At 45.2% G+C, this 24,635-nt stretch overlaps 1 protein-coding gene and 1 long non-coding RNA gene across 2 annotated transcripts; one reads left to right on the top strand and one right to left on the bottom strand.

The window, feature by feature from the left end:
- The first annotated feature begins 6,107 nt into the window (after positions 1 to 6,107).
- LOC114057542 lies at positions 6,108 to 6,924 on the top strand. Its single transcript, XR_003571238.1, has 2 exons — positions 6,108 to 6,313; positions 6,700 to 6,924. It is a non-coding gene; the product is annotated as an uncharacterized LOC114057542 (long non-coding RNA).
- A 5,992-nt stretch (positions 6,925 to 12,916) lies between these two features.
- On the bottom strand, positions 12,917 to 21,571 carry DMRT3 (doublesex and mab-3 related transcription factor 3). Its single transcript, XM_027883769.1, has 2 exons — positions 21,133 to 21,571; positions 12,917 to 14,963 (listed from the first exon to the last, which is right to left on the bottom strand). Exons 1-2 carry the CDS (start codon positions 21,569 to 21,571, stop codon positions 13,999 to 14,001), a joined length of 1,404 nt encoding a protein of 467 aa, XP_027739570.1. The 3' UTR covers positions 12,917 to 13,998.
- Between the last annotated feature and the right edge of the window lie 3,064 nt (positions 21,572 to 24,635).

The raw sequence follows: 24,635 nt of genomic DNA, 5'->3' as shown, positions 1-24,635 counted from the left end.
AAGAAGAAAAAAAAGAAAAGAAAAAAGATAAAAAAAAATCTTCACCATCCAGCAGATCAGTCAGTAGCTAAAAATTTTCCAGCCATTCTGTAGTGCTGATTTTGGCAAATGTCCTACAACAACTCTGTGTTCTGAACATATGCATTGGATTACCCTTCATCATTCCAGTTACGGTCTTTAGTAATTAATAATTAGCAGAGTGGGCCCTGGTAGAGCTATGGACCTGATGCTGCTCTCAAAATGTAAACTCAAATGGGTGATTAGAATCAGAAAAGAAACATCAAAAACGCTTGCATATTGTCACCACATTATTTTAACTCTACAGACCATGATTGTATTGCGAACTGTGTCTGTGCAATCTGACTAAGACAATCTAAGTATTCATACACCTGAAAGGGATCTCTTTGTGTGTCTTCCCAGACACATAATCTAATCTATGGACAAACCCACTTTCTCTTATGTTCAATTTAGCGTCCCAAGTGATGCCAGTACACTCACAAGTATCATGTGAAACAGGCACAGTCTTGATGATCTTGTCATACTGGCAGTCAAAAAGAACAGTTACTTTAAATTGAAAGATAAATGTAGCTACTCTAAAACTGGTGGGTGCAAAAACATTTTCAGTATGTGAATATTTCAATATATTTTTTAACCATGTTTTGACTGCAAGCATACTCTAAGGACTGCTCTGATTTTATTGGGTTTTTTCATGAATAAAAGGAGTGTTGACATTGTCCACAACAAAGCTAAGAGGCAATTTGGAATAATCAAAAAACGACAACATCTAAAGGGATATTTTTCAGGTCTGTGTCAGATCCTACAGCATACAGCATGTCATCATAGCCTGTCTACCTTTCAAGCATCTTAACTGCCATAAATAACACACCCAGGACAAGCCAGATGTGCTAGTATAAATAACCGATTTGTTATTTTTACAGAGAAGCCAGATCAGCATGTGGCAAGGCACTTTAGTACTGCAGATCACTTTTCCACCTCTTAGTACATCAGACAAGAGTGATCAAAATCAGGAGTACGATGAACACCTCTCTCAGTCTGCTCTCAGGCAAAGCCATTCTTGCATAGCCAGGCAAATACTTCTTCAGCTCTTTAATATTAGGAGTGCAATCTTAATAACTTGCATTCTGTATTGAACCTTGCACACTCCAACCCTAAAACTTTACAGCAGCTTCCAAGCAATGCCAAAACACAAGCAGGCAAGCCCAATCATAATCCTTTGCAGGATGCTGTGCTCTGTAGTCATTTCCTGTTTCTCACATATAAAGGTAACAGACACAGCTAAAGAGGCTGAAATGGTCTTTATGGCTTGGCACATCTCTAATAAAACAAGAGCCTTGACCATATGAAGAAAGGGATAGTTCTGGGATATAAATACTGCAGAACTTGGGAAGTCCTGTGGCAAGCAAAACATCTGTTTATTACATTTTCCAGAGTTTTATTTTCAGTTGCTCATGACAAAAAATCAGAACTTCTACCAGTGCAAACCATGCTCAGTCATAAACACAGCACTCTCCTTTTGAGGTACCTTGAGAATAACAAAGCAGCAGCTTTACTACAGGGAAGCCACAAGAAACAGAAATCTGGGCACAGGAAAGACAGATTGAGAACAGGCCACATTTTATGAAGAAAGTATTTTACTTGCAGGTGAGGAGATTTATTTTGTGTGAACATAGATACTTTAGACAGCACGAAGGAAAATTTTGAGAAGAGCCTCTTGCAGTGAAACAATCTACACCAGAGTTCTCCAGAAAATCCCTACAACAATATTAACCTGCTGCCACTCATCTCGAGGAATGAGTTTGGGTAACATAAACTTCACTTCATGTTGTACGCTAGCGCAATACCACTACTGAATGAGAAAAGGATGTGTTCCAGAAAATGTTATTGTTAATGGGAAAATCAGAAAACATCACACTCAGCACTAAAGTCCAAAAGGAAATTCACTTGAGGCCACATCCAAGGCTTTAACTGTCCTTGGTTTAGTCTTCATTTTATGTGCACTGCTGAAAAGTGTTACATGCTGAAGTCACTTCAATGTAATGCAGTGCTGTTTTATTAAATATACCTTTGATAGGCCTCTGGATCAGCCAAAGACCTCAGAATGAGGCAAACAAAGAAAAGCAATCATCAGGTAAAATGAAGATCCTATTCAAACTCAAACAAACCAGACCAAGGCAGCTCTGTACAAAAAGAGCACTGGTTGGATCTACTGAGAAATAAGCAAATATGAGTTTAGAAAATTAATCCACTTACGCAACTAACTGCCTTTCAAAATCTTGCATTTTGGAGACAGGCAACCGTCTTCTCCACAGAAACTTTCATATGGAACACTTGTGGCCTGACACAAAGTGTCACAAAGGCCCTGGAATATGGCAGCAAGGCCAGAGCAGACCATCATGAGTGTCCTGTACTGCTTATTTCCTGAGCATAAAGCACAAGAGTGAGAGCAAATTACATGAAAAGTATAATACGTTAGTGCAATCTCTGCCAACACTAATGATTTGTTAAAGTGCATGATAACTACTTGAATGCAGAGAAAATGTCCCAAGATGTATTCTTCCCATATTTCAGGAAGGTCACCGAAGTCACTGAATCTTTTTTTCCCAGTATCTAGAGCTAAAATAGGAATCAGCAGAAGAGTAGTGGTGATGGGAAATTCCTGTGTCGATTGAGTAGAGCTTAGCTGGAGAGAGATGTACAAGAAACGTTGGTGACCTGCAGTCTCCACAGCTTCCTGCCTCCTGACAGGCCAATTCCTACTCTTACTCCAGACACAGAGATGTTTAAGAGTACAGTATATAGAATCATAGAATCATAGAATCATAGAATCATAGAATGGGTTGGTTTGGAAGGGGACCTCAAAGATTATCTAGTTCCAACTCCTCCGCCATGCACAGGAACACCTTCCACTATTCCAGCTTGCTCAAAGCCCCATCTGATCTGGTCTTGAACACCTCCAGGGATGAGGCACCCCCAGCTTCTCTGGGCAACCTGTTCCAGTGCCTCAACACCTTCACAGTAAAGAATTTTTTCTTAATATCTAATCTAAACCTACTCTTTTTCAGTCTGAAGCCATTCCCCCTTGTCCTGCCACTAAATGCTCTTGTAAAAAGTTCCTCTCCCTCTTTTCTTCAGGCTCAGGCACTAGAAGGTCTCAGTTAGGTCACCCTGAAGCATTCTTTCCTCCAGGCTGAACAAAACCAATAGTCTCAGCCTTTCCTCATACGAGAGGTGCTCCACTCCTCTAATCATCTTGGTGGCCTCCTCTGAACTCACTATAACTGAACACCACACGTTTTATTTCCATTCTACTTCACTAGATACTACAATTTGTGAAGGGGAAAGGATGACAGAGAGTCCAAGCTGTTTCTCTGCTGACAGCTTTAGTCCAGATCTGTAACTACTTGTCTTCCACTTGGAATTTCTCAGTCCCCTGCTGGCTCATTGTACCAGCACTTGTGGAATGTACTAGATATGCCAAAGCTCATAGTCCTAATTGTATTCTAACATGTGTGGATAACATGATTGCATTTGCTCCTGTGCACCTAAGACATTTGGCATGATATTTAAGCCCAAGTACACCCAGCATCAAAAGTCCACAATCAGGAGGAGCAGTGCCTAAACTGGATTTCTAAAACTTGTATTAATACTTACATATTTCTAAACATTGATTTAGACAGAGGGCATGACTTATTGTTTCATATTTATTCAGCTGTGCTATCAGAAACAGCAAGTAGGAAGTATGGCTTTTTTAAGCAGGTACCTTGATTATACATAGCAAAGAAAACAGAAAAAGCAGTGTTTCACAAACCAGAAAACATCCCCACCAGCCAATCCAACCCATGTTACCTATTCCTCAATTCAAAATTGATACATTAGCATGTTCCAAATAGCAGGGCAGTTGGGATATTTTCAAGGTAGAGAGAACTAAATTCAAGCCTAGCAAGAGGACTACTTCACAGATAAGACATAACGGACTGTTTGTCATGACAAAAAAGATAGTCTAGGAACATCTTAATTCCAGTAGATACACTTGGTCTTACCACAGCCATTATCACATTTTTTTTTTGGCTATGTTTGTCATTGTAGAATGTGATACAAATGTGATGGCATTAGTCTTACTTTCTAGGCAGACTTACATTTCATCCTCTGATGGAGCACACTGAATAATTCTAGTATGGGCTATAACCAAGAGAGCTGAAGACAACAAGTAGCAAAAAAAGGGGCTTGGAATGTCCAAGACAGAGGTAACTGGGAAAAGGCCTACATCTTCGTATCAAAAAGCAGCTAGCAACTTATGGTCCAGCACAGAGGACCTCAGACATAGACATTACCCACATATATACTGACATTGCTAGACATTTCTGGACTGATCAGACACTAGTTAACTTTACTCCATTGTTATCATTCAGCTGCATAGTAGCAATAAAAAAAATCAAAATTTGATTACATACTGAGGAAAAGAATAAGTTTCTTTAATGATAAGGGAGAAAGGCAGTATCAAGTGTCTTGAAACACTAATACACTAGATGAGCCAAAGTTTTGTCATATAGATTTGTCCAAATTTCAGCTGGGCTAGAGTTAATTTGCTTTTCAGTAGCTGGTATGGTGCTATGTTTTGGATTTAGTAGAAGAATAATTATAACATGCTGATGTTTTAGTTATTGCTCAGTAGTTCTTAAGTCAAAGACTTTTCAGGTTCCCATGATCCACCAGAAAGAAGGTACAAAAGAATATGGGAGGGAGCATATCAGGGACAGGTGGCCTGAACTGGCCAAAGGGATATTCCATAAATAGAACAACTTCATACTCAGTATATAAACTGGGGGTAGCTGTCCGGGAGGGCCCAGCCACTGCTGGCAGAACAGTATTGAGTATTGGTCAGTGGGTGGTGAGCAATTGTATCGTGCATCAATTTTTCCTCTTGGGTTTCACAGAATCACAGAATATTCTGAGTTAGAAGAGACCCATAGATATTATCAAGGTCTGCTCTTAAGTGAGTCATCCATAACGAGACCAAACCCATGACCTTGATATTGCTAGCACCATTCTCTAACCAACTCAGCTAGTTTTTATTCCTCTTTCTTTCTTTTTCTTTCTTTTTCTATCTTTTTCTCTTTTTTCTTTCATTTTCTTTCTTTTTCTTTCTTTTTCTTTCTTTTTCTTTCTTTTTCTTTCTTTTTCTTTCTTTTTCTTTCTTTTTCTTTCTTTTTCTTTCTTTTTCTTCCTTTTTTTCTTTCTTTTTCTTTCTTTTTCTTCCTTTTTTTCTTTCTTTTTCTTTCTTTTTCTTTCTTTTTCTTTCTTTTTCTTTCTTTTTCTTTCTTTCTTTCTCATTCTTTCTTTTCTCTTTTTTTTTATTTCAAATATTATTATTGTCATTACTATCATTATTTTTTAATAGTGCTAATATAATATTTTATTTGGTTTGAATTTTTGAACTGTTCTTATCTCAACCCTCAAGGTTCACTTTTTTTCCCCTCTCAGGGGGGGCTGGGGTTGAGTGAGTGGCTATATGCTACTTAGTGTCTAACTGGAGTTAAACCACGGCAGGCTTCCTCAAGTATTCCTCCTTCATTTTGTTGGGCCCACTTCCACAGCCAGACAGGATAAGCAAAACACGTTTGTCATCTTCATCTTTTTGTGAGAAAGGAGTTCAAAGAGAAGCTGTGTGTCTGTGTGCATGCATATGCATGCAAGACATACAGACCCTCGCTGTGGCGAGGGTGGCTCTTCCACCACGCCGCGGGAGCTCCGTGCTGACCGGGATAAGGCAGGGGCTGCGGAGGAGCTGGTGCCTGCCGTGGTGCCTGCCTCCTACCTTCAGGTTTGCATAAACAGGTTCGAGGGAGAAGTCCCGGCGACACCCGCCCTGCCTCCTGCTCCTCGCCGCACTGAGCTGACCCCCAAAGCAGACCCCGAATGCAACCCTGGCCGAGGTGCCAGAGCCACGCAGAATTAGGGAAGGACAGACCCATCCCTCCCTGTTATTATGCAGTGCAGCCCCACCGTCATTCGGCCACCGCATGATCCAGCCCGAGCGGCGCTCAGCGCCGTGACCGCGCTGACACTAGGTGGGGCCATCGGCCAGGGGGACCGAGCTGGGACGGGGACAGGAGCCCGGGGTCACAGCGTCGCGTTCTCTCCTGTCCCCGTCCCAAATGAAATTTCGCTCCTTAGCCCTTATAAATCCACCCAGTACTCGGCTGAAACACCGCCAGACTGCCTTATTTTATGCAAAGACCACACCGTGCTTTTGATGTCCAGGTCATGTTGTGCAAGAGAGCGTTTACTTTAGGTAATTGTTTGAATAACATATGTTACACTGTCCGAATAATATATGTTACAATCATTTGCAACTCACTCTGTATCCTATAATCTCGGCTCAGGGATGCATTGAAAGATGCTTGCAACTCCAGACATTTGGAAGGGGAAAATATAACCCATTTCCCAAGGAACTCTCAAGTATCTTGTACACACAGTTCACATTTTCAACTGAACTTGTACTTTTCCAATTTAAGGAGGAGGAGGGAGCCCTGGGCTGAAGGACTAGAGTCACCAATTCTTGAGCATCAGTGGGGTGCTGTTGAAAGAAAAAAAGCCATTGGAGTACTTTCAGGCTCTAACTTTAATCAGCTCCAGGTGAATTAAGACCAGGTCACAGTAACTAGCTTGCATTTTCAGGCCTCAAAGTGTGTAAAAACACTTCACTGCTATGAAGAAGGTGAGGAACCAGACCTGAACCACTACGAGCAGGATGGTGATGATTGTATTACCTCTTGCACATGGAACACCACAGTTATTTCTCCTATTGCCAGCCCAATGGGACAACAGAAAAAGTGAAAGTCTGTTAAAACAACACAGAGCAGTGATGGCCAAATGAGGAAATATATGAATGTCAAACAATAATTTGACAGGGTGTTTGTTTGAGTTTTAATATGTTAAAAAATATACCAATCACCTGGGAATTAATCATAGCTTTTCATAAATATACACCACACAAGTCTGTTAAAATCTCATGTGGTGAACTTTCAGGAAGAGGAGTGAGGCACAAGCACAGCCAGACAGGGAGACCAGCCCCTTTCACAATGTATAGATCACATTGTTCCCTTTTCAAGGCAATGGCAATGTGGACATAGACTCTGATAGCTCAGGCTTAGGCATGGGAAAACACCACTCCCAAGAAGCCACTGAAGGTCAGAAATTATCCCTTCCCTCCTCCCTCCCTGATTATGTGTTTCAAAGTTCTGCAAAACAATCCCAAATCCCACTTGTTCACAAGGCCTGCAGTGATTGATGCCTGTATTGTGTTCGCCCAACAGAGGTGAGAATAGCAGAAGAGAAGAATGTGTGAGTGAGCAGAACTAATCCCCTCTTTCTCTGAAGCCTTGGAAATATTATCATATTCTTTACTGTATTTATATTTTGGGGAAACATTCAAACCAAATTAACTTCTCCCCCACAACGCCTTGTCCCTGGTAATTAACTATTTGGCAATAGAGGTAAAAGAAGAAAAATGCATGTGGCCAAATGTTCCTTTTGTTTAGACCTCTGCAGACTATTAGGGGGAAAAAAGCAACTACAGGAGAAAAAGCAAGGAAGAAAATTCATAATTTACACATATTTGACCATACCTGTACTAGGGACTAAGCCATATAATCTAAAATGTAATAGCTGGCCTGGGAGTTGGGCTAAATCTATGAAGGGTATTCAAGTTTCCTGAAAAGGGTTTTGTAGTAAGTATGGAGCCATGCAGAATAATCTGTAGTTCAGGAGCCGTTCCTCTTGAGAAAGTGTTGCTTTTCAATATGGATAATATGCAGCTGTACTAAACATTAAGCATTGCCCTTATTTTGCTAAGGAAAAAGGCAGGCTCAAGGTGAGAACTCACTGATTTCTGTTACCATGGAAGCTGCTAGCCGGGCAATGTGAACATCTTTGAGCACTCTCCTGTTCCTAGCCAGTGAGGCAAGAGATTAACATGCAGAGGCAGAGGAAGAGAAACGTACATTTTTATTACAGCACTCCCTCAGGTACAATACTCCATCAGAATTGCTTCTGCATCCCTTGTCACATCAGTCATGTAGCCCTTATAAATGACAAAACCATCTACATTTGACAAGTAGCAAGGAAGTATGTCGCTCTGTGTTTCTGAGTATTTCAATGTCTCTTTTATATTTTTCTGTATACAGTGAATTTTATCTCACTCTTTCTGGTTTATATTCACTGTGACAAGAAGACATCTCAGCAACATGCAGGCAAAGCAGAGGGACTATGCTCCAAAGAAAGATGTTTCCAAAAGTGGGTTTGATGTTCGCTGCGTGCAACAGAGAGGAAAAGTTTCTATCAGCTACCACAAGTGCTTTCACCATCATGCTGCTGCCACACTGCTCACTCTCACACTGCCTTTCTTTTGTGACACATACCCACACCTGAGGGGGCTGCTGCCCCCAAGCTGAGATGCATACTGCTGGCAGAAATGTCAGGTGTGCTCAGCTTCCTTGGAGAGAGAGTAGCTGCTCCTGAGCCTGCACACCTCCCTGCCTGAGCCACACAACACTTGGAAGAAAAAATAGACTTCATTGTGTCTGAAATTCTGCTTTCTCACTGTTCCTCAACCTTTTGCTGACTCATGTATTTACTGTCTTTAGGGAAAAGAAGGTTAATTAGTACAATTTCATCACAAGATTTCTGGTTTTGTCTAGGTGTTGCAGACAAGAAAGTTGGAATGTATGAAGTCTATATACTCAGAAATATGACAGGTGGGAAGAACCTAAGCAGTGTTTGCCTTAGGTCTCACAATTTTGTTTTTGTGACAGTGGCTTGCTCAGGGTTATCTCAGGATTAACCTGAGATTTTCAGGGGAACTCTATTCCTGAAGACAGTCACAGTTCAGCCATTGAAAAGCTATAGCCTCCCTCTTGGAGTGGAAAAATTAGAAACAAAATCTCTACTACTCTGGTAAATACTATGTTCTTCTCTCCTATTTACAGGGTACTTAAGCTTTTAAAGAATTTTCAGTTAAAAACAACTAAATCCTTGTAGCACTTACGTTTATCCCTTAAGGACAGGGAAAAATCTTCCTTGGGTTAGAGGGCAGAGCAAGGATGTAATCTTGCAAAGGCTCCTGCTATCTATCTCAGTTTAATCTCCTGCACAGCTTGCAAAGACATAAAGTACCAAACCACAATCCCAAGGTGCTGTAAATACTTTTTTTTCTGTTGCAGTTTCAGGAAAGCCTGGTCTCTGACAGCAGACCTCCTTAAAGTACATCTCACTCCATAAATGCCAAATCTTTCTGTACTTATGATTCCATCCTCTGCATGATCTGGTTCCTGATAGTGATCTGAGGGTTTGATCCTTCACTTAAGGTCAGGATTCAGCCTATATGCAGGCAGGCTGGGCAACTAGCTGTGGTGATGGCTCTCAAACACAGCTGCTATCGTGGAAATTATTGAAATTAATCTCTAGTGAGGGATACAATTATTAACAAAGATTCCTATTGCAGCAGTCATGCAACAGCCTGCAGGGAGTTGCTGAGTCATGCATGAAATCTGCCTGTGACAGTGCAGAATGCTGCAGGGAGCACATTAACAAAACGCTATTTAGGGTGAAAAGACTTGTCTTTGTTATCTTCCCGTGGCAGACTAATGTGAGAATGTTAAAATACTGTATTAAGATATTTATTAAAGGAAAGGGAGAAGAATGATGCTTCAGAGTTATATGTCCACTAAAATTGAAGTTTAGATAGTATGCATTCAGAAATAATTTTATTTTCCAGTAATGACAATATACAATATCACATAAGAAATGAAATTGTAGAATTGATCTTATTCTTCAAATACAGGATAGCTTCAATATTAAAATTAACATATAAATTTAGCATCAATCTTATTTTGCCACTCACATCCGCTGAGTAAATGCACATAAAGAATGAATCACTGAAACAGTATATTGAGAGAATCAAAGTCATTTTTCAAAGATGTCAGCACAAATGTGAGGTGAGCCTGTTCACCAAGTATACAACAAATGCTGCAGAGGTGGCCCTTCAGACCAACAAGGAGGGCAAGTCAGGGACCCCGGGGGAAGCATCACAACCACCAGCAAGGGCAAGGCAGGGGATAGTTTTGGGCAGGACATCCCCATTTCTTACCCCTGCCCCACTTCTGACTATTCCCTATGTCTACAGGTATGTGAGCTACCGGAGAAGGTGAACATTGCATTAGGGCTCTCCGTGGCATTGTTATTGCTATTGTTTACATCACTGTTGGCCTTAACCACACTGTCACAGCTAGAGGTTAACTAGGGAATTTTAGCAATGTGCCTCTGCGGTAGCAACCAGCCTCTGTAGAGCTCACTGCGCTGGTCTCTGGTGGGCCTGGACAAGCAGAGCCAGAGAGAGCGAGCTCTGGGCATTGCGCAGAGAGTAGGCAATGTAATCACCCATCTGACAGGAGAAAAAGCAGTACCAGGGTACCCCAGAGAGGCTCCCTGGTGGTTGCTCAGCCAGGAACAGGAGCTGTGCAGAGGCTGAAGATCTCTTGCTCCAAGAACGACACAGATGCTTTAACACCCCAAAAAAAGACCCAAGGAAAAAAAAAAAACTACCACAACATCTCTTTGGATCCTGGGTTCCAGCAGAGACCTCACCAGGCTCAAGCCATCTTTCTTGATACTTGAATTCTTCTTTTCTTTCTTTGAGGCTTCTGAGCATCCACGCCTTGAGCTTCAGCCCTCCTCACCCCCACGTCCTCCCTTCCTCAGCACGTCACGACGTTACCCTCGTTCACCACCAGATGGAGCAGGGAAGAGCAAGCTGTGGGTGCCCCACGAGAAGCCCTTCCCCCGGGTCCCGGAGGCGTGGAAATGTGGGATTGCTGGAGCCCCGCGGGCGCTCCGCAGGCTCAGGACTAGCCCGGCCGCAGCCGGCTGCGGTGACACGCCTATCACCGACCCCGGTGAAGGCACGGCCTGCGACTGCCTACCAGTGCTGGGTTGGCCACTGCGGGCCCTGACGGTGGGACACACAGGGCTCCAGGGGAAAAGGGACTCCCTCGCCCCGCGACTTCCCACCCTGAGAGGGTGGGAGTGGGTGGGCAGCCCCCACCAGCACAGCAGAGGTCTATGGAACAGGTCCCAGCATGGTGTGGGCAGAAAAGGTTCCTACCAACACACCAAAGGATCTTTAAAAAACATATTTGCCTGTAGTATTAGCTTGGAAAATACAGCTGGGGGAGCAAGGCAACATCTCCAAACTACCATTTTTTAAAAAATTAATTGTCTGGATAGCATTTAAGCTATTTTAGCAACATTTTATTGCATGGCTGAACAAAAATTATCGTTCAACATGAGAACTTGCATTTCTTATTTTGAACAGAGATACATTTACTTTATTTCAAAAAAAAGAGAAAAAAATAAAAAAAAAATAAAAAAAAAAAAAAAAAAAAAAAAAAAAAAAAAAAAAAAAAAAAAAAAAAAAAAAAAAAAAAAAAAAAAAAAAAAAAAAAAAAAAAAAAAAAAAAAAAAAAAAAAAGAAAGAAAGAAGGTAATTGTGCGTTGAGTCATTTTATAATACCAGACAAGGATCATTTCCACTTGTTTCCTTTTTCAGAACACAACTTGTCAAAAGAGATAAAATAAAAAAAAATCGTACCACCAAATCTGCATTTTTTCACCACAAGTGTGATAATAGTTCACTCCGCTTTAGCCACGGTGACCTTTCTTTGAAAGATGTATCACAATTTCAAGATGCCAAAATTCTGTTCTCTGAAAATCTGCAGGCCATAGTGTTTATGAGCTGTTGCAGGTGCCACTGTTCAGTCTTTCTGCTGAAGATGATTCAATCTCTGTGGCAAAACAAACAAACAAACCATAAAAAAATCCAAACCAAAACCCATGCAGATTTCATTTAATATACAGGGATGCCTATACAAAGCTTTCTGCAGGAAGGAAATCCGCTCAAAATCAGAGCTCCTGGACCTGACTGCTCCTATATAGCCTTTGACAATTTCTCTGCAGTGGTGTAGCACAGCATTCCACTACCTCATGCCTTTCTGGTTGCAAGATCAAACATATTTTACTTATTACTTTTCTCTCTGGAGTGGCTGTAAGATGAATTTGGTTACAAGTGCCACGTGAATGCAGGCAAATCCATCAGTACACAACTGAAATTCTGCATTTAGGAAAATTTCAGATGCTTTCACATTTACACTTCAATAAAAGAATCTATTTATTTTCTTTCCTCCCTTCCTCTGCTTTTATGTGTTTGCTCTGTAGCATTACCAATAAAATGCTTTACTGAAGAGCTCAGAAAGTTATGCAAGAAAAAGTATCTTTCTGTTAGTTTATCCCCTAAGGAAAATAAAATCATTATTTTATTCTCCTTTTTGTGCATGTTCAGTACCTTGATAAAATGAAAGATTCACTGTGTGCACGAGACTTGCAAAACAAGAAATGCCAAATGAGAACACAGGCATTCATATAAACAATGACACATGCCTGAGATATGTATATAACAGTTTTAAAGAGCATCTGCTTTAGGGTCCAGCTTCAGGGCAGCCTCAACACTTTTTTGAAGTGTGGGACTAATCTGTACACCTGAAAGGCCTGACAGTCATTTCCTCTGCATTCAGAGCTGTGTTTTGTACAAGTCAATTGTCAAGCATATGTTCTCAGTTGTGAGCGGTTGGAAAAATGGCACTAGAACCTTAACAAACTTCTAAGTGAACAGTTGACTTAGTGGCATTCCTCATCAGAAGCAATTCCTAATGTTACTCAGACACACATAAGATATGCAGTGTAATCCATGCATGATATCATGCAATAAATTGTTCAAACCAATACTTTTCTACATTTAGGAAAGTTGCCATTTGGCTAAATATTATTTTAAAGAAAGGCCTGCTATTATATTCTATTTCCTTTTTCTCTAATTCTACGGTATAGGAAAAAAAAAAGATGCTTCTGAAGCACTGAGAGCACCTTTTGTTTTCTGCTTTTTCTGACTGTAGCAAGCTCTACTTTACTCAGCTGAGCTTGGAAGTGTCTGCAGTATATACTGCAGAAGACCTCAGCTTCCCTGATGACAACATTTGCTTAATCTCAGATACAAGCTACTAGGCAGGGAAGCAGAACCCAGACTTGGAAAAAGAGGCTTCCCATGACTGCAGTTGCTGGAGCTGGACATTTTAACCCTGGCTGAGGATTAATCAGCTCTCTGTCTTCAGAATGTATTTGCCCAGTATAAATGACATAAACCAAGATTATCATCTTAGTTTATTTTTCTAGAGTCCTTAGCATGCTACATTAAACTGACAATGCTTAATCTGGTGTTCATTTCACAATACACTTCATGCAATTCACAGCTGTAATTGGTTTTACACTGACATTACACATTTCGACCTAGCCATGGGAAAAGAATAACTCTTAATAATATTTCTCTGAAAAGTGTCCAAGCTCAAACGGCACAGAAGCAGCTCATGGTAGTTGCGTGTGCATATTTCTTTCTTCTCCCTTTTCTTTCACTGCAAGAACAATCACTGACATAAGATTATAAGTTCCTTGTTTTAGTCCATTTGCAATTGAATTATGTTTATTTGATTTCTTATGTCCTGAGGAGTTCTCTCTTATAAAACAGCATTCAAGTATTCTAGTTTAACATCCCCATTTTTCTGAGTTAAGGAACAAAGTAGACCTTGGGCTTCTGTTTCCGTTATGAGCCTTCCAGAGTCCCATAACCGAGAGCCATAAAGTCTTCCTTTGTAACACATACTCAGCACTAAAGCCAGAGTATTGCTATTTGGCATTATCCAGTGAAGTGCAAGAAATTAAAAAAAGTTATGTCTTTATTGCTATAGTACAATACCAAGCAAAGTCACTTTTTAATACAATTTCAAGAGTTTCATAGAGTATGTGTCCCTCCTCTTAGGGTCTACAAGTTCAGCTGCACTGTGAGTACCACTTAGCTATCACACATCAAATGTCAGTCTAAGAGGATGTGTTGAGTATTCTTGAGTCTGAAGAATCAGACCTTTCCTCATATTCATCTTCTGTGTAAATTGGTTGCTTAGACACAATAGGACACCCATCATCAGGGATTGAGATCCTAGGATCCTCTGACGAGCGGGAAGGAAGTACAGGTGAGCTTCGGAAAACTGTGGCTGTGTTGCTAGAGAAAGGACTGACGTACTGGGACCGCAGCTGGTACTGCTGCTGCAGTGTCATGGTGTTCCACAGGGTGACATCATTGGGGAGGAATGGGCTGGACTGATTTCTTGCCAAAGTGTTCCTCAACATCAGTGGGTAGCGCGGTGGTGGAGGGAAAGGGTGCTGCAGAGGTACAGCCAGAGGATTTGGCATGACATTACTGGAATCAGCAGAGAATCTCAATGTGTCAGGAACCCTAAATGCAGAGCCCACAGACCACTTGGAGGATGAAATAGGATAGGAACTCAGCGTGTGTTCAAAAATGTGCCCGTTGGAAGGCAAAACAAGACCATCAGATTCTGCAGAAGTTCTCTCCCCACTTGCCACTGAAGACCGACTAGACAGGAGAACCTCCACAGCACTCACCAGATCACCACCACAGCCCTTCAGGATCAACTCTAGCACAGTTGGCTTTTGATTAGGGAAGATCTTTTTCAAGACTTCAAGCGGGGGTCTGTTTGCTTTCAAACTGAATGGTAGAGAAACTGTCCCAGAAGGACCTTCTATCAGGAGGTGGTTCTGCTCTGGGTGGTACTTGGGGCTGTCTGGATGATTCTCTGTGCTCCCACCATTTTTCTGAACTGCATAACTGACCTCATCCACTGAAACAATTTCAGGGCTTTCAGGGGTGAAACAGGTTTTGGCTTTAGTCATGTCTGGGGAACTCCTTTGGTCTGTATCTTTGTCACTGTAGGTCTCAGCATTGTCTGCTCCACTGGCATCACCCAACCTCTCCTCATTCGTGTCTGCAAAGAGAATTCAGAGAAGTTAATAAAAAACTGAAGCCAAAAGCTTTCACAGAAATCTGAGGATAGTGTTTTCTTAAAGTGAACAAAGCAGAATGGTGGGGAGGAAGTGCATTTTTCACTGAGATGCTGTAAAAATTAAAGTATCTTTGCAACATCTCATGAGGATAAAACTGCAAAAAAAAAAAAAATGTTACCTGGTCTAGGCCTTATAGATATCTGTCACATTTTCCCATGTGCAAGGAAAGAAGTCATTTTTCTGCTGCATCAAATACGCTGTATCAGTTCTCTCTCACTGATTACAAGGCAGCAACACACCAGTCAAGCGCAAGCTTTCTCAGAAGAACCTAAGCACTTTCACATCATAATTCATCACTAGCACCATCCCACTGTCTGTGAGCTGAAGAGGGCACTTAGGGAGACCAAAATTCCCTCTACAAGTCCAACAGCATTGGCGGAACCACTTCATCATGACTACTGGTTGAAGGTATAAAAAGTCTGCAAATAAATCAGTGTATTGAAGTTCTGGCTCTGCAGAAACTGGTTCTTCCCACAGCATAGATTCTAGAAAAATCCATTTTGAGAAAGACCTCTGGAAGCCGTTTAGTCCAATATCCTGTTCAAAGCAAAAGCAACCTAATATATAGAGCAGGTTGCTCATGTCCCTGCTTAGATGAGTTTTAAATAATTCCAAGTAGAGAGACCCCACAAACTCTCTTAGTGCTTGTTCCTGGTATCTTGATTTTTGTGTGCTAAACTAAGAAGGATGAGAGCTGAGTACAGGGCTGAAAACAAGCCCATTGACCATGCTGTCTCCAGGAGGACACTCAAAAATGAGAACACCCCAAATTTCTGGTCACTTTGGTAATGCCTGACCTTTGCATGGAATTGTTGTCAGTAGGAAGAAAGGAAGAAAGGTTGACAGTGCTTTCACAGCCTATGCACAAGGGAGTGCATAGAATTGCTTGAGATTGTTCATGGTTATTTCTCAAGAACACAGTTCTGCTGGCCTTCCTCATGGAGCATAATGATGGTATCCTTGAGAATCATCAATGCATGGGGAAAGGACCATTGTCCAAGCTCAGCTGACAGAGCCTCCTTTAACTGCACAGGCAGTAATTTTGAATACACGTGAAAAACTGTCTGCAAAAAAAACCCCAATGAAACCACTTTCTTGATGATCTCAGAGGTCCTTTCCAACCTGTCTGATTCTATGATTCTACAGTTCTACCTGGTTTTATATTGGTTATGCCCTTTGTCCAGTGCAAACAGAGAAGCAGTAACTTTGCATGTTGCTGCATTACACGGAAGGCGATGTACGCATCCTCTCTCCTACGCTCAGTGTGTCAGTCCTGCCTTAGCGGCCAAAGTGGAATGCACGAATTATGTGCCAGTTGCAAATTGGAAACATGCATCCTTTCGAGGAGATGCTAAGACACTGGCATAGCTCATCCATAATTTGAGAAAATATGAGATGCACGCTACCTTTCCTTCCTACTCCCTTCACGTGTTCATAATTATGCATTTGTTACAAAAGAAGGGGCACTAAGAGTGATTCGCATCTTAGTGAATGGACAGTTTATGTATTGAAGGCTTAGAGAGCAGTCTGAGGACAGCTAACTACTGGTTCCTGTCTTGACAGAGTTCGAGAGGCTGTTAGGGGAGATGATAGCCCTAATTACCATGTGAATAGTTTGCACTGTAGTAGACAATATTACAAAATTAACGGAATGCAAATAGAGCACATATCAGAACTACTGCATTTTTACAGTGTATCTCTCTGGGATGAGAGCAAGTACAACTAGGGAGAAAATACGTGCTTTACAAAAAAAAAAAAAATCAGATAAGATCTCTAATACATTCTCTCTAATACATTTCCTGTTCCTTACAAAATATTATTTCAAGGTATTTTAGATTTGTTAAATTTTCAGTACCTTTAAAAATATCCTTATGAAGTTTGCCTAAAAAATTGTCTTCAAATTCTGAAAACTCATTCCATTGAAATTTGCACCTTTATCATCACGAGACTGCATAGAGCCCGATTCTTAGCCTTTGTACAGGGACAGTCTCCTCGTACAGCACAGGTCATAGCGGCGCATCTCACAAGGCTGTTAGACTTACAGGGAAGACCCGAAAAACGAGATTTCGATGATTTAAATCGAAGTGCTGTTACGAACACATGGAGAATTACTCTCCGTTGGCTAACACTGAGCATGGAGGCTGTTGTATTTTTTTCCTCTGCCTTTTCGAGAGCATTTCTGGACGCCGGCGTCAGGCGCCTTCATTCCGGGGCTGGGGCCGGTCGCAGGGCAGCTCCCGTCGACCTGGCTGGCCGGTTCTTCCCTGTCTGAAAGGCTGTGTTCCAACTGCTTTTTTCCCGCAGGAACACTCCTTGCCCGCCACGCTGAGGGCGCGAGGAGGGCCAGGCGGAAGGCGCGCTCCGGGGACTGTCCCCAGCCCTTCACGGCAACCGCCGCGACCGCGATTTTCGTTTGTTTAAAATTGGCACAAATTAGCAACCGTCAAATAAACAAAACTTAGGGAAGATACATTATAAATGTCCCTGTGTGGGCACTGAATTGTAGGAAAATTGCATGCATGTATTAATAGCAAATGTTTATATTTTCAGGTACAAAAATAATTTTGTATTTAAAAGGTACAATCCGCTGCTCTTCATCAGTTTTTTTTTCTTTTCTTTTTTTCTTTTTTTTTTTTCCCCTCCCTGCATAACTCGTAAGCTTCACATGAGGATGTTTTAGGCTTCAAGAAGGAAAACTTGCCCTCGGATATTTTTTGTTTGTGAGGGTTGGGGTTGTGTTTTGTTCTTCGTGAGGTCAGAGGTTTTTTTGCTGTGGGGTTTTTTGGTGGTGGTGGTTCGTTGCTTTGGTTCGGATTGGGGTTTGGGGGGAGCTGTTTTGGATTTTGGTGAGATTTTTGTTTTTTTAAGGGAGTTTTGTATGTTTCTATGGTTTTGGCTTTGGTAGTTTTTTGGTAGTTTTCTCTCCATTTGTGTGTGCCTGGGTTCCCCCCCCCACAACACCTTCTATTTCAATGCCTGCATTCAAGTATTCACTTTGTGATCCCTGGGAAAATTAGGGGAACTGTTTTCTTATTGATATAAACGATGTGGAGTATTCATAAAATACTACACATGCAGAGACAGATACAAACCCAGATCTATAGAGATGCAGTGCAAATACAGATACACATGAAACATAGAACAGTGGGAGAACCATGCGTGCATTTACAGTAAAATATAAATTAATAAATAAAGCTGCAAGAAATTTGGAGCAATATATACCCCAATTTTTTCTTGACTATTTCTACATTAAGGAAAATGAGTCAAATCTTGTAAAGACGCCAAATAAAAGTAATATGGATGAGAGAAAGAAGCTGTTCTCAATTCAATAACTTGCCTGGAAAACTTGTTCTAATACTTTAGAACAAATTTGTTTCCTCGATATTCCCACTGCTGTGGAAAAACAGCTTGTTCTTTGATTGTTAGGACAGATTTTCCTGGATCCCAAAAGAATTTGCAATTTTCCTTATTTGTATTATTAGAAAGGACTATACTAGAACTAGCATAAAAACATAAATAGCTAAGGTCATTGGTTTTTTTGTGGGTTTTTTATTGGTTTGTTTGGGAGGGAGGGGGATTTTTTGGTTGGTTGGGTTGAGGTTTTTTGTTTTATTTTGCTGTCTGTTTGGAGGAAGGTGGGTGTTTGTTAGTTTGATTTAGGTTATTGGAGTTTTTAAATTACTTTCACGTCAGGCTTTCATCTCTATCTTCAAAGGTCTAAAGTACTTTGTAGGAGATTAATCACTTTTCCCTAACACAGAGACAGCTGTGCTGCATTAAAAAGCTAGCTCTGATAATAAGAGACGACCCAATATAGCATTATATTGTTTACAAGCCCGGATAACTACTAAGAGAAATGTGCTCACGTGGGCAAGGAAAGTTCATGAGCACGGTATAAGGAGGAGGCATCATTCCAGGTTAGCATAGGCAGGTGCAGCAGGGGTAGTTTCTATGTGCATCATTTGCACAGAACAGAACTTCGCAACTGTCCCAACGAAATGACCGATTCTGGCAAGAATAAGAGCAAAGGGATCTCATTCGTCTGTACATCGGGAAATTTCAACTCCGTAGTGAAAAACACCATTCAGGAGATTAATGTTCTTGCGGTGGAAGGAGGGGGGAGGGTGTTTGTGTGTGTGTGTTAGAGGCTGGTGAACAAGGGGAACAAATAATTACAACCCCTGTTATGAAGACGATTTTAATTGAGGTAGTGGGGAGAAGGAAGTGACGCTCAGAACACGCAGGATAATTGGAAATAAACAAGTTGGAAATAAACAAGCTGTGTGGTGACAAGAGGAACTCCTGAGGAGATCATTTTCTGCTTTGCTCTCACGCATCCTCATGTTCATAAAAAGCGGGGAAAAAAACCCTCTGTAACAGTTGGGGACCGGGGACCACGCCGCTGAGGTCTATGTAACCAGAACGGCTCCCCGGCGATGCCGGGATGCCAAAGCCCCCCCATCCCGGCCTCACCGCCCGAGGGAGCGGGGACAAATGCGGCACTGAGGGCCTTGATTCATGGAGATCTCCTCCGTTATGTTTGGGGGTTTATTTTTTTTGGTTTTGGTTTGTTTTTTTTCTCTCCATAAAGCTGATTGCAGAAAGTGCTGACTGGCTGGCAAGGAAGAATTTCTCATCAATACATTTTGATTGTATTTTGCAAACAAAATGCCTGTTGCTTAGTAACATTTCACTTGAGCCTGACCTTCCCCAAAAGTTATTGCTATCAGATTCGATTTACATTCTCCTCCCGTGATTACTGTAATCTTTTAAACTGGGAAGTTCATATATCAAGACCTTAGAAAGTTGGGTGTGCAATACCGTTCCTATCTGTCAGATTTATATCGTGCTGGCAGATAGGAACTTGTACTTTCTGGACAAGGCGGCTTTTTTCTCTTTCCCTCCCCAGTCCCTCGGCTTTACCGCCCCCACTTCTACGCAGGGAGGAGGCCCCGTCCAAGCGCCACCGCAGATGCGGGTGGGGAAAAAGCTATGAGCCGGCGGGAGGCTACGGCCAGTAGAAATTTGAGCAAAGACGCCCAAAACCCGGCCCTGGGGAATGGCCGACTGAACCAGGCGGAGATGCAGAGGACAGAGGGGTCGGAGGGCAGGCAGGCGGTGCCAAGGGCCGGAGAAGAATAAGAGGGTCCCAAACCAGCGGCATGCTCGCCACACTGACGGACTCAACCGTGCCGCCGTCTCGGGGCCGGTGTTGTGTCTCCTCCAGTGCTGGGGGACAAAGCCCTGTGCCGGGGCCCCGACGGACGCCTCCGTGGCCGGACTGGCTCCATACCGCACACGGTAGCCCGTGGGAAGGTGCCAGCGTTCCCCATTTCCCTCCCGGGGCAGCGGAGAGCACTGTGCCGCCAGGGGCCTGTCCGACGGGCATTGCCGTCGCGGAAGACTGTCGACTCTCGCTCAGACATCGGGCGGGGAATGGGACAGCAGTTCTGGAGCGTTAGTTTTGCTTCCAGAAATGTGTGTTACCGACAGGTCGCGCTCACAAGGTGCTGGTTGCGGGCGGTGGTTCAAGCAAACCCGACCTGCCGCAAGCCGTACCAGAGGCGAGCCGGAGGGCAGGAGGACTGAATTGCCCGGTTCATCCCCTGCCACCACCCCGCTTCTTCCGGTCCTCCTTGCTCCGGCTCCTGGAGCCGCTTTTGGTCCGAGACTCTCTCTGGAGGTTTTGTCCTGGACGAGGCCCCGCAGCCCCGACGCCCGGGGTGGGGGAAGCTGGGGAGCGACTCCAGCCGGCTAAGGGGACCAGAAGCGGCAGAAGGACGTGCGGTTGTGATCCACGCGGGATCAAAAGCGGCACGTCGGGGAGCCGGTTGGCAGCAGCGACGTTTGCCGGCCCCCTTCGCTGGTCTCGGCGGCCGCGATCCTGGACGGGTACTGTGCGGCTCCTTGGATTTTATAGAGGGACAAAGTGGACCTGCTGGGCTACCTCTCCATTCCCTTCCCACGGTGCCCATCGGGAGGAAGGGAAAGCCCTCGCCTTTCTTCGTCCCGGCCCCATCCCTCGAGACCCGCCCGTCGGGGTCCGTCCCGGCCCTCCCTTTCCCTCCTGCCCCGGTACCGCGGCCTTACCTGCCTTGGGGAGCGTCCCCGGGAGCGCGGGGGGTGGCTCGGTGGCCCAGCGCAGGGCGGCGGCGGCGGCCAGCTCGGCGGGGGCCCGCGGCGGTGCCGCGCAGGGCGGTGGCCCCGGCGGTGGCGTGGGGGGCTCGGCACTGCCCGGCGGCCCCGGGAGAGAGCGCAAGGAGTCTGGGAGGAGGCTCTCCAGGCTCTCGTTGGCCTGCTGCCGGCGGAGCGCCACCTGCGCGGCCATCACCCGCTGCCTCTCGATGATGAGTATGCACTTCTCGCAGGTGCAGTCCTTGAAGCGGCAGTAGCGTTTGTGCCCCTTCAGCCAGGACAACACGCCATGGTTGCGGCACCGGGCGCACTTAGGCGTTCGCTGCAGCGGAGCCCGCGGGGGCTGCGACACCGGGCCGCCCATGTAGAGGTACGGGGAGCCATAGCCGTTCATGCCCGCGGGAGGAGCCCGGCCCGCTCCGGGGCGGAGAAGGGCTCAGCGGGGGCGGGCGGAGGCCTGGGCTCTGGAGGATAGGAGGCGGGCGGTTCTACCCGCGAGCTCCGCCGGGGGCGCGGCTCCGGCCCCAGGCCGGCTGGGATAGCCGCCGCCCGCCGTGGTGACACCGACGGACAGAGCGCTGCCGCCGCCCCGAGCGACACTGCCGCTGCCCGCACCGCCCCGCTGAGCCTAGAGACCCTCAGTCTGCCCCCGCCCCCCGCCCGCCCCCACCACCACCCTCCTTGCCCGCCGCCGCCGGGGAGATGGAGGGAGAGAAAAAGGGAGGGGGAGAGAGGGAGGGGGAGAGGGAAGCTGGGGGGTCTCTACCGCGCCGTCGGAGTCGGCGGCGATGCCCGCCCGTACTGTGCCGAAGGGGTTTGTCCCCGAGGGAGTGCGGCTGATGCCAACTACCCCTCCCCACGAAAGCACCCGGAGCTGGGGGGCGAGCGGGGTCTACGAGGTTTCCCTGGGCTCCGTACCGGCCCCGCATCGAAAGCCCACGGGACACCGCGTTCGGCGGTCGGTGTATAGCCGCTGCTGCCTGCGGCCCAGCGCTGCAGGGTGGGTCGAGATCAAAGTTTTACCAAACTTTAAGCTGCGAAGAGCTGCCCGGAGCAGGAGCTTCCCGGGACCAAGAGCTGCCCAGAGCAGCTGAGCGGAGTCAGGTTGCGGTCGCATCCCCGCGGGATCGCGCCGCGGAGCTGAGCGACCGCAGACGCACCTGCACTCCGGGGTCCCTGCCTCTCCCGCGTCCCACGCCAAGAGAGCTGCTTAAACGCAGACGATGGCTATAGAAAGCAAAGCGAAATTCCGGGCAAGTCAGGTTGCTTGAAACCTCTCCGATGTGTCTGATGCGGTGGGCTTGTAGTCTTCGGTATTTCCGGACGCGGAGAGATTTCTCGCTGAAACACGGATATTTTCCATGTGGCAGAGAGAACCTTGAATTCAAATATAATATACTGGTGGGGGGGGGGGGAAGGTATACATATATAGGCTAGGAAAAAATAAATTTACTGCAAGGGTTTATCTGCCTGGGGCACCGTCCGCGGGCTGGCAGGATGCTGCTTGGACCCGAACTCACTTCGTTGCCTCAAGATCTCCCCTGCTTTTCCAGGCACTTCTCCACTGTAACGGCAACACGAAATAAACCATTTAGAGAGGCTACGTAATTAGGAAATTAGATATAAAACTCGGGAACTATTTCGTTGGAGAGAATAAAAGGCACGGCGTATGCTATGAAGGTATTTGCGTGATGTTACATACTAGTCTCTTCTTATTACTTTTCTACTTCTAAGGGGAAGTGCGATTCAGAGCAATCTTTCTCCCCACGGATGTGTGCGGGGTGTGAGAAGGGTGAGCGCCCAATCGGTTTACCGAACCGAGGCAGGGAGGTGAATCGGAGCAAATGCGGGAAACAGTCTAACTTCTCGCAGTGCCAGCGGGATCTACCTTTTTTTGCTGCACTGCACCCGGACATCCCTGGAGCTTGCAAGTGGCCTCCCGCCCGGGGCCTCTTGCACACTCGTGGGTCCCCGCTGAGAGCAGAAGAAGAAAGAAGCAGTGCTTCCGCGGACCCACGCACTCAACTATCACAAAATCACAAGAGGCGCGTCAAAGATGATGAACACCAGCCCTTGCGAATCCCTTCCCTCAAAACGAAGAAGCGAAGTGCAAATGCTGGCGAGGGGTAGAGGAAAACGTTCCTTCCCCACTAGTAGGAAAGGGTCCTGTGGGGCGCCTCCGTCACTGCCGCCAGCCGGGCGGCTGCCTGCTCCCGGGCCATGGTGCCGTGGCGAGGCGGAGGCCGGGGGGCACCTCTCTCGCTTGGCTACACGCCGGGCGTTTACGCTGAAATACTCGTTTGATATAGTGCTGTAATCCTTTTCTTATATTTGATGGGAATGGTTTCCATGTTTTAGTATTTGACAACATCTCCCCGTAGGGCCAGATTCGTATTTATGTTAGCAAAACGTTCCCTGCCTGAAAGTCCATTGTAACCCAACACCTGACAACCCCCGTTCCCATTTCTGCTCGACGAAAAGGTTTATTCAAGCACATAATGGGATCCCAGCAGAAAGCTTTTAAGACGAAGGAACGATAGTAAACTGCACCACATGAACTCCGTTTCCAGGGCTATTAAGCTTTTAATTGGAAAATAGCAGAGGAAATTTCAAGGTGACTATGAGGTGTTAGCAGTTAGCGCCCAGACGAATAGACTGAAAGAGAATGAATGCGCGAAGCATAAGCTGCAAATAACATTTAGCGGAATTTGGCCCTGGCTGGGCCAAAGTGCCAAGGAAACGCCACGGACCGGGCAGAACGAGAGGTTGGCTGGAAACTCAAAACTGGCCTGAATCCGCTGGTGATTCGCGACTTTTCGATGCAGAGCCGTCCAGAGGACACGGCGTCGCCTCCCAGCCGCTGGAACCCGCGGGGAGCTTTGTCTCAGCCGGGCGGACACCTGAGGCCGCCGGGGCTGCCCGCCGGGATGCCCCGCGGTTCCCAGGGTATCGCTGGCGGGGGTCGGGCCGGAGGGGAGTGTTCACTGGTGTTTGCACAGCTCTAAAGTAAGCGTTTGGGGCGGGGGTTTCGCAGGAAGCTGGTTACCGTTGCGCGAGTGCGAACGGCAGGATTCGTTTCACCTCGCCCAGACTGCTTTTAGGTATTGCCCGCCTTATAGGGAAAGGACGGAGGATTAAACTATCCAAGATTCTCCACTCGGAGAGTGACTCTGGGTGTTTCTGACCGTCTGTACTGTCAAACAGTAATGAGGAAGAGGAGTACTATACAAGCCGTGCTGGTAGGCGTCGCGCTGGACCGGGGAGAAACTTTCACGGCAGACTTCGAGGAAAATGCGAATTCCGCACCGGGTCACGCTAACTAGCAATCGAAGCTCCCCGGTAAGCGGCGAGGAACGAGCATTTTGAGAGGAATAGCATTAATAAAGGTCACTGATTACCAAACAGCTCGGGAAACATACTTGGAAAGAGGACGACTGCCCATGCAGTGAAAAAGAAAA

The sequence above is a fragment of the Empidonax traillii genome, unplaced genomic scaffold, assembly GCF_003031625.1.
Source record: "Empidonax traillii isolate 1590-97213 ecotype Southwest subspecies unplaced genomic scaffold, ASM303162v1 scaffold8:size5222938, whole genome shotgun sequence".
Lineage (NCBI taxonomy): Eukaryota > Metazoa > Chordata > Aves > Passeriformes > Tyrannidae > Empidonax > Empidonax traillii.
The sequence above is the reverse complement of the archived record's forward strand: the minus strand, read 5'-3'. Positions and strand labels throughout refer to the sequence as shown.

What these genes read in the sequence shown, in the direction of transcription:
- DMRT3 (XM_027883769.1), bottom strand. Translation starts at nt 21,571, where the DNA reads ATGAACGGCTATGGCTCCCCGTACCTCTACATGGGCGGCCCGGTGTCG. An exon ending in GGGGACGCTCCCCAAGGCAG is followed by an intron (nt 14,964 to 21,132) that starts GTAAGGCCGCGG and finishes TTCTCTTTGCAG; the next exon opens with ACACGAATGAGGAGAGGTTG.